Source organism: Bufo bufo, chromosome 10 (assembly GCF_905171765.1).
Source record: "Bufo bufo chromosome 10, aBufBuf1.1, whole genome shotgun sequence".
Classification (NCBI taxonomy): Eukaryota; Metazoa; Chordata; class Amphibia; order Anura; family Bufonidae; genus Bufo; species Bufo bufo.
In genome coordinates, this window is record NC_053398.1 from 147,305,417 (window position 1) to 147,316,174 (window position 10,758).

At 44.1% G+C, this 10,758-nt stretch overlaps 1 protein-coding gene across 1 annotated transcript; it reads right to left on the reverse strand.

Annotated features, from left to right (window-relative positions):
* Positions 1 to 507: 507 nt before the first annotated feature.
* Positions 508 to 2,630, reverse strand: FOXC2 (forkhead box C2). Its single transcript, XM_040409647.1, has one exon. The coding sequence runs from the start codon at positions 2,374 to 2,376 to the stop codon at positions 979 to 981; it is 1,398 nt and encodes a 465-aa protein (XP_040265581.1). The 5' UTR covers positions 2,377 to 2,630; the 3' UTR covers positions 508 to 978.
* Positions 2,631 to 10,758: the final 8,128 nt, after the last annotated feature.

Consider the following 10,758-nt stretch of genomic DNA (forward strand, 5'->3'; position numbering starts at 1 on the left):
TAAAGGCGCAGGGAGGTGAAGAGACTTTGTTCCCCGAGTAATTTTGGACTCAGATGGTTGCACACAGTGACTACCCGGGGGCCCGGCTCGTCCTGGGGGCCACAGCTTCAGTAAAAAAAAAAAAAAACTGTGTGGAGAAGCTCTCATAGATTTTACAGCTTTTCACATTTTCTGGACAAAGAAAATAAATGACCCGACGCCGACCCGTCAACCAAGGGCCCAGAAACGACCACAACAGGGGGCAGGGGGGTAAATGTTCATATTGAATGTGATATACAATATATCGCATGGGAGGCGACCATTATACACACATTATAATGACTACTCTAACCCCCGACAACCCCCGACAACCCTGACATCCACACGCCCCTCCCATAAATAAGAGGCGCACGTGACCATCCAGAAGCTGCAACCAAGAAGGATTTATTTCAGGTGATAATAAGATAAAAGGAGACCAGAACAATAAACCACAGAAATAGGAGGGGGGGGGGGGTATAAAATAAATTATAAACTTATTTTCATCTATAATATAAAATAAAAAAAGAGACAAAACCTGCAGATTATTATATACAAGGAAGAGGAGAAAGTGACAAAACCTCAGCAACAATGTAACAAAACAGCAACAATGTAACAGAAGAATCCAGTGACCTCAACTTTAAATATTAATATAAAGGACTCTGAAGGCAGGAACCCCTCAGGGAGCACTTAGGACCGTCCTTTATAATTTTCTGCCCCTTATAATTTTCTCTGTAGATTATAATAATATTCGGGCAAATCTCACATCTGCTTCTTCTCTCCGATCTTACATTTCATTCCCATTTCTCCACTTTTCAAGTAATTCTGAGTTTTCTGGATTTGTAGGACTCAAATTCACACATTTTACATTTTGCAATAGTCTTTGATGGGGTGGGGGTGCACTCATGGTTGGCCCCTAGGCACATGATTGGCCCCTGGAATGCTGTCCTGGTGGGGAAGAGGTCAGTATTTAGTGCAATCATAGGAGTAGGGGCTGCCATGGCGGTATATGGAGGGGGGGGCTCTATAGGGGATCTGGCAGCTGGCATTATTGCTCACTTGATGGTCCCCCAGGGCTGAGCCCTCAATGCCCAGGCGGTGGGAGGTGAACATCTCCCTAACATTGGGGAATGTCTGCTGCTGGGGGGTGAAGCTGTGCCCAGAGAGGTGGTTGAGCTCTGCACTGTGGTTGAGGTACCAAGAGGGGGTCTGCCCTGGTGCCCCTCCTTGCTGTTGGTGGTGGCCTGAGGTCAGGACAGTCTCCTGGCTGGAGTTGAGGCTCATGGAGTTCAGTGGAGACGTTGTCCCATTGTGGTGGTCAGCCTCGTCCAGGGTGGTGGGCACACACAGATGTCCTGACCTGTCACTGGTGTACAGGCTCATGGCCCTCATGCTGCATTGGTAGCTCCCACCACCCTCCATGGCTTGGGTGCAGGCCTGGCTGTAGATGGAGGGCTGGCTTTGGGCATAGGTTATGGGCAGGGAGGGGGCCATACCTGTTCGGCAGGACACAGGGCTCAGCTCCCCGTGAGGAGAAGTCCTTAGTGTCATGATGTTCTCCACGCTGAAGCCTGACAGTCCGTTGCTGGATGGGTGGTGGTCAGGAATGGAGCTTTCTGTGGACACAGAGGGGGTGGAGGCCACACTCCTGGGGCTGTCCTGCATGGCACTGCCACCATCGGGGCTCATGTTCTCCACCTTGGTGATGACTGGCAGCTCTGGAGACTCACTCTTGATGATGACCTTCTTGTGGTCATGCTGGGCCTCCTTGGCCAGGTCCATGCTGGGGCTCTGGAGCTTGCCCTGCTCCTTCTGGTGTCTGTCCTCCTTGTCTTTGCCGCCGGCATCCTTCTTCTTGAACCTCCTCCTCCTCCTCAGGAAGCTGCCATTCTCGAACATGTTGTAGGAGTCCGGGTCCAGAGTCCAGTAGGAGCCCTTCCCTGGCTTCTTGTCGTCTCTGGGCACCTTGACGAAGCACTCGTTGAGGGACAGGTTGTGCCTGATGGAGTTCTGCCAGCCCTGCTTGTTCTCCCGGTAGAAGGGGAAGCGGTCCATGATGAACTGGTAGATGCCATTCAGGGTGATCTTCTTCTCAGGGGCATTCTGGATGGCCATGGTGATCAAGGCAATGTAGCTGTAGGGGGGCTTCACCAAGTCTTTGGGGGCTGAGGGCTGGTGGTGGTGATGGTAGGGGCCATAAGACCTGTTCATGCCCGGGGAGTACTGCTCATGCCCGGGGTAGACGCTCATGGGGGCAGTCATGGTGCTGTAGGTGCCAGCTGCTCTGTAGTAGTTCTGCTCGCTCAGGTAGGGCACGACCCCCAGGGCATTGTCCGCCACAGAGTAACGAGCCTGCATCATGGATGCCCGGGCACCAGAAGTCAGCAGGGCCGGGGGTTGTCCAGGGCCCAACAGGGCAGGGGTCAGAGCCGGGCACCAGCCGGGCAGGGGGCGTCAGAGGTGGGCACCAGAATCCAGAGCTGGGCACCAGCAGGGCAGGCTGCAGACAGCTCCACAGTCCAGACGGGGGAGGTATTCAGCTGAGGAGCATCCTCCCCGGCAGGGGCCCCTGAGAGTCCGCTGAGGGTCCGGAGAGAGTCCGCTGAGGGGCCGCTCGCTGCTCCCACTTCTCAGCTCTGCTAAAACTTTCCAAACTTTTTTTCTGTGAGCCGAAGCTTTTACTTTCAGGAAACCACGCCCCTTCCCACAGCTTCCAGCCAATCCGGAGTCAACAGGATTTCAGCTCAAAAGTTTCAACTTTTTTTTTTCTTGATTTCTCCAAAACGAACATATTTTAACCTGAAAACGCGAAAATCTAGTCACTGCAAAACTAGATACACTGTAACTTCCATGTCACTGCATTGTATTTATATAGTGTAACATACACATCACTGCATTATATTTATACACATTGTAACATGTATCACTGCATTATATTTATATACATAGTAACATACACAGTCCCTGCATTATATTTATACACATTGTAACATGTCCCTGCATTATATTTACATACATTGTAACAAACACATCTCTGCATTGTATTTATATACATTGTAACATGTATCACTGCATTATATTTATATACATAGTAACATGTCCCTCTATTATATTTACATACATTGTAACATACACATCCCTGCATTATATTTACATACATTGTAACATGTATCACTGCACTATATTTATATACATTGCAACATGTATCACTGCACTATATTTATATACATTGTAGCATGTCCCTACATTATATTTATATACATTGTAACATGTATCACTGCACTATATTTATATACATTGTAGCATGTCCCGACTCCCTACATTATATTTATATACATTGTAACATACACATCTCTGCATTATATTTACATACATCACTGCAGTGTAACATTGTATTGTGTCTGCCATTGTAACAACCTGTCATTGGGCTGTAATTTCGTAGCAATGTTTCTCTGTAACATAACGTAATAGCTGTGACACATTATCTATACATTGCTTTTCTAGCATTATATCTCAGAAACATTATATCTCCGGACTGTCACATTTATATCACTGTTATAAAACGGTAACACTGTGTCTTTACTGGATAGTTACATTGTATCAGTGCATGGAGCATGTATCTCCTGTACCTCTGGATTGTAATATTATTGTATCACCGCATAGTAGGACAGTTACACTGTATCTCTGTAATATAATAACATTCATACAATGGGTAACAGCCTGTCTGCATAGCTCTTCTTACCTTATAACGCTGTATCTTTTTATATAATCTCTCCCCCATAAAATGGTATATTTTGTATGACATCTTACATTATAACTTTGCATCTTTTTATATTTCATCTCATCTCCGTAACATTGTATCTTTTTATACATCTGACTTTATAACACTGCATCTTTTTATACAATCTCTCCGTGACTTTGTATCTTTTTATATTTCAGCTCTCCCCTCTAATATTCCCTCTGTTTTCCAGCCTGTGTGCCCCCTACCGTGGACCCGATACTTCTGTGCAGTCGTGATACATTGTATGTCGGGACATTATTATCTTCCTTTCCATCCTGTGATGTCGGATTTATTGTCACCATTAATGATTTCCCCGGACAAGATGATAAGGAAAACCTGTGTATAGTGACGAGTGATAATTTATATCTTCACAGTCACGTATGTTACATTTTATTATTATGGACTTAGCCTGGGATATTTTATATTTTGTCGCACCTTTGCGGTATGCCCCTCTGCGCCATTTCCTTCTCAGGGATAACCGATCGGTATAGGGTCATTCACACGATTATTTGTGATGAGGATGACAGCAGGAGGACCCCCATCATCGTCACAGATGAGGATTGTAGTCTCTCCTCGCTGGGGATCCGTCCAGTATCTGCAGGGTAATATCTTCCACATGGATCAGCTCATTACAGGTAACCGGATCCTGCGTTTATTTAATGTAACACTTTGTGTTTTCACACGGCAGGGTGGGGGGTGGTGGTGGGGGGGTCCTGGGGGGGGGGGGGGGTCTCTGGATTTAGGATGAAGAGTTCACAGTGACCTGAATGAGGCTCCTGCGCTGACACACTGTCACAGGAGACTCAGCAGAAAACAGACTGCAGCCCCCCCCCCCCCCTTATTATTTATTATTCACCCGATGATAATTACCAGCAATTTCCATAATGTCCTCTTTTCTGATGCAGTAAATTGACATTTATTATGTTGCACTTTGTAATAATAAAAAATAATAAAAGAAACATCGGAGATCTGAAGCTTTCATAGGACTGCCCTTCAGTTACAGTGTTATGTGTAATTACATAGGACTGCACTATCTGTACTCAGTTATCTTTGTATGTAATATTACATAGGACTGCAGGTAATATCTAATGCATTTTCTGTACTCAGTTATCATATATTATATGTAATATTACATAGGACTGCCCTTCAATTACATTGTGTTATGTGTAATTGCATAGGACTGCATTATCTGCACTCAGTAATCAAAAAAATATTATTATATAGGACTGCAGGTAATAATGCATTATCTGTACTCAGTTATCATCATATATATAAATATTTCATAGGACTGCAGGTAATATATAATGCATAATTTGTACTCAATTATCATTATGTAATATTACATAGGACTGCAGGTAATATATAATGCATTATCTGTACTCATATATGTAATAATACATAGGACTGCAGGTAATATCTAATGCATTATCTGTACTGAGTTATCATCATATATTATATTTAATATTACATAGGACTGCAGGTAATATCTAATGCATTATCTATACTCAGTTATCATCATATATTTCATGTTATTTACATAGGACTGCAGGTAATATCCAATGCATTATCTGTACTCAGTTATCATCATATATAAATATTACATAGGACTGCAGGTAATATATAATGCATCATCAGTACTCAATTATCATTATGTAATATTACACAGGACTGCAGGTAATATCTAATGCACGATCTGTACTCAGATATCATATATTATATATAATATTACATAGGACTGCAGGTCTAATGCATTATCTGTACTCAGTTATCATCATATATTTTATATAATTTACATAGGACTGCAGGTAATATCTAATGGATTATCTGTATCATCATATACAACGCATTCGGGAAATCCTCAGACCCTTTCACTTTTTTCACATTATGTTATATTGCTCCTTGTGCTAAAAGAAAAATAAAAATCAAGTTTTCCCCATCATTCTGTATTCATTTCCCCTTAATAAAAATGAAAACACCATTTTAGAAATGTTTGCAGATGTAATAAAAAGGAAAGACTGAAATTTCTCCTTGACATAAGTCTTCACACCCTTTACTCAGACACTTGACATTGCGCTCTGGTTCCTCCTATTGATTGGACATGATGTGGTAAGTTCAGTCCTGTCTATATAAGATCTCACAGCTGACAATGCATCAGAGCAAAAAAACAGGTCATGAGGAGCAGAGAACTGCCTGTAGAGCTCAGAGACAGGATTGTGCGGAGGCTCAGATCTGGAGAAGAGGACAAAACATTTCTGCCCAGGAGCACAGTGGTCTCCATAATTCTTACATGGAAGAAGAACCAGGACTCTTCCTAGAGCTGCCGCCCCCCAGAGCCCTGAACCTAATGGAGCATCTCTGGAGAGACCTGACAATGGCTGTCCACCGACGGCCCCCGTCCAACCTGACCGAGCTGGAGAGGATCTGCAGAGAAGAACGGCCGGAAATCCCCAAATCAAGGTGTGAACCTCGTGGCCTCATCTTCAAGAAGACTAGAGGTTGAAATCACTGCCAATGGGGGCGAAGACCTATGTCCAAAGTAAAGGGGACGAAGACTTATGTCCCGAGTAAAGGGGATGAATACTTATGTCCTGACTAAAGAGGCTGAAGACTTATGTCCCGAGTAATGATCTACCCTTACTTAGATCAATATGTAGAATGACCCTGGCATCACATGGGCTTGTACCAAGTGGGTATAGAAGGGTTAATATGTACTGGTCCAGTAGAGTAATACGGACAAGTAATTGTATCCTGGAGCCTCTTATGAGATCCTTCCCCCGGGTTTTCCACATTTTATTGAGTCCAAAAATAAACCTGAAAACACTAAAATCCTCTAGAAAGGTTGCTAAAATGGTGACTTATTCTAACTTGGGATTAGGGCGCCGCCTATGGGCGAACACATAGAATCTCAATGGACATGAGCCCTCTCTGCAGGATGAGAGGGGAGGTGCTGCCATCTAGTGGCACTGTTAGAACAGACACAACATCATGCGGTCACTTTCTGGCTTTGAGCAGACAGGCAGTAGTATGCTGCGCAGGTTAAAATCTATACACCCCAAAAACTCAAAGACAACAGATATATAATACAAAGATAACACATTTTATTCAACAAATAATGGAATAAAAATCACATATATATTAGCAGCATTACATTCACAGGAACAATGCCCGCAGGACGACTAATCATGATGCATACACATAACAATTTCTTCTACAGGCCAGGGGTATCAGTAAAAACCTGCCAAAAATAAAGTGCACAGTGCCAGAGAATAGATCAATACATACAGGAGACAATTTCAATAAACAAAAAATACAGACCAAAGTAGTCCTGGATCCCGACACGTGTTTGGCGGTCGCTTTCTCAGGGGATACCCTATTTGGGGATCCTGACGCCAAGATCTTAGTTTTTTTAATGTTGAGACGTCTCCTCTTCCATCCTCATCGAGAGGCTCCTTAATTCTTCTTCGCTTTCCGCCATAAGAGTCGTATCATCTGCATATCTGAGGTCGTCCATATTTCTTCCAGCAATTCTAATTCCGGCTTTTGCCTTATCCAGTCCAGCATTTCACATGATATATTCTGCAGACAAGTTAAATACATAGGGTGATATAATACGCAGCCTCGTCGGACTCATTATCCGATATTGAACCGATCCGTTTTTCCATGTGCACTTCTCACAGTTGCTTCTTGACCTGCGTACAAGTTCCTCAGGAGACATGTTCGGTGATCCGCTGCTCCCGTCTCTTTAAGAACTTGCCATATTTTATTGTGATCCACACAATCAAAGGCTTTGGTGTAATAATCTGCAGGATATATGGCTATGTATCTGTCAATTGGTGGAGAGCTCAGAGCGATGTTCTGCAGAAGTCTGGAGGGATCAGAGGTGTAATAATCTGCAGGGTATGAAATGACTTCTTGTTCTGGCTGTGACACATTTCCTGGGCTTTTAACCCTTTCAGGGGTTCAGCTGTCTCTCTGTGCCTTCACACGACCGTATGTATTTTGCGGTCTGCAAAATGCAGATCCACAAAAAATATGGATGACGCCCGTGTGACATCCATGTTTTATCCGTTTTTTTGGGGGTGGATCTGTTGTAACAATGTCTGTCCTTGTCTGCAAAATGCATCTTTTTTTGCAGTATTATATGGACATTGTATGGTAGTATTATGTAGGCACTGTAGGGCAGTATTACATGGACATTATGTGGCAGTATTATATGGACATGGTATGGTAGGATTATGTGGACATTGTGTGGTAGTATTATATAGATATTCTATGGTGGTATTAAATAGGTATTGTATGGGAATATCACATGGACATTTTGTGGTAGTATTATGTAGGCACTATATGGCAGTATTATATGGACATTGTATGGTAATATTACATAAGCACTGTACTACTATACTGTACTACTATATAGTAGGCATTGTGTAGAAGTATTATATAGATATTGTATGGTAGTATTATGTAGGCACTATATGGCAGTATTATATGGACATTGTATGGTAATATTACATAAGCACTGTACTACTATACTGTACTACTATATAGTAGGCATTGTGTAGAAGTATTATATAGATATTGTATGGTAGTATTATGTAGGCACTATAGGGCAGTATTATATGGACATTGTATGGTAATATTACATAAGCACTGTACTACTATACTGTACTATGTACTGTATTACTATATAGTAGTATTTTGTAGGCATTGTGTAGTAGTATTATATAGATATTGTATGGTAGTATTATGTAGGCACTATATGGCAGTATAAGATGGACATTGTATGGTAATATTACATAAGCACTGTATAATTGTATTTCGTAGGCATTGTGTAGTACTATTATACAGATATTGTACGGTAGTATTATACAGATATTGTACGGTAGTATCCTAAAGGCAGGGGCGTTGCTAGGGTCTCAAAAGATCCGCAGCTCAAGCCCCAATGAATTTGGCCCAGTTCTCTAAGTCGCCCCCTCCCCCCACACCCCGCACTTTGCTGTACTCGCTATAGAGCAGCACCTACCTCTCACATCCGGTGCCTCCAATGTAGATCTTCTCATCATCTTCTGCCTTCGGTCCGGACATCTTCTCCCACCCGCTCCTCATCTCTGCAGAGTGAGTATTAATAATGCCCTCACAGAGCCCCCAGTAGAAATAAGGCCCCTATTGTTCCCCCAGTGGTAATAAAGCTCCCTACAGACCCCTCAGTAGTAATAAGACCCCCACAGTGCTCTCAGTAGAAATAATGCGGATCTATAAGTCCCTCCTATAGAGCCCCCAGTAGTAATAAGAACGCCTGTAATGTCCCCTGTAGTCATATTCCTCCCTCCACCATACAGTCCCATGTAAATATCATCACACCATCTCCCCAGCCCCCTCCAATATACAGTCCCATACAGTGGCGTACATAGAGAAGTAAGGGCCCCATAGCAAGGATCAGATCGGGCCCCCCACAGGACAGACGGGTTTCCGCCTAAACCCCTTCCAATCACCCGTGGGCCATTTTTCCAACTGCCTCATTTGCTAAAAGTTGGATTGCAACCTCCGGGGCTCCAGGTGTTGTGAAACTACAATTGCCACCATGCCCAGCTGTAGGCAGTCCGGGCATGCTGGGAGTTGTAGTTTTGCAACAGCTGGAGAGTTGCAGGTAGACCATCCCTGTTTTAGAGGGTAAAGTCCTGACCAAGTGTTCACCTCCAGTAGAAGAGGAGATGATCCCAACTAAGACCGGGCCCCCTCTGGCCCTGGGCCCAATATAAATAACATCCCTCTCTATCTACAGCCCCCTCCAAAATACAGCCCCATGTAAATAATATCACCCCCTCCCCAGCCGCCTCCAACATGCAATCCCATGTAAACATCACCCCCTCAACATACAGTCCCATGTAAATAAAATTGCCCCTCAACATTCATTTCCATGTAAATAACATCCCACCCTCCCCAGCCCCTTGCAACATACAGTCCCATATAAATAACATGACCCCCTCCCCAGCCCCCTCCATCATACAGTCCCATGTAAATAACATGACCCCCTCCCCAGCCCCCTCCATCATACAGTCCCATGTAAATAACATGACCCCCTCCCCAGCCCTCTCCAACACATAGTTCCATGTAAATAACATCCCTCCCTTCAGCCCTAACACACAGTCCCAGTTAAATAACCACAACTCCCAGCATTGCTCTGCCTCTCCTCATGTAGCAGACATCACCACAGCTTCTTCCCCCAGGACTTCTCCTCTTCACTGCCGTCCTCTCCCGCACTGGTCACATGATGGTGACATCATGGCAGGTCCTTCTCAACCACTGCCTGTTTTATTGGTCACATGACCTGTGATGTCACCACAGGTCCTTCAGATCTTCTACTGCATTAGATGTAATTGTATTGCCGTCCTGAGGACTTACAGTTGTATCTAGCTGGCAGGCAGGACATTCGGGGCCTGGGACAAAACATCAGGGGCCCAGCAACGCCCATGGTACTGAATAGCGTTGTTATATGAGTATTGTATAACATTTTGTTGAGGGCATTAGTACAGACAGTGCATTGTATGACATCACTATGTAGACGCTGATGACGGTTTCCAGCTGCTCTTCGCTCTGCAGGGCGTCCAGAGTTGGAGCACCCCCTCCTAGGACATCTTTTTTAACTCGTTTTATTGGATAACACTTGTCAGACACATTATAATCCATGGCTGAATATCGGGCAAGGTCCAAGTGGTGAACTAAACTGGAAGAGCATTGCGATGGGCCTGGTGTTTGGTGGCTGCTGGGAGCGCAGAGAAGTTGTGTTCTAGATGTCCTATGGGGCTACAGACCATAGTCAGACATTGCCAAGAGCCGGGGACTCCAGGGATGGATCAGTCAGATCACATAAGCTTTATTGTCAGGAGTAAATACATTTTAGCATTGCCAAAGCAAGTGGGAAATAATTGGGTAGGGTTGGGGGATGGGGACATGTCCAGGGT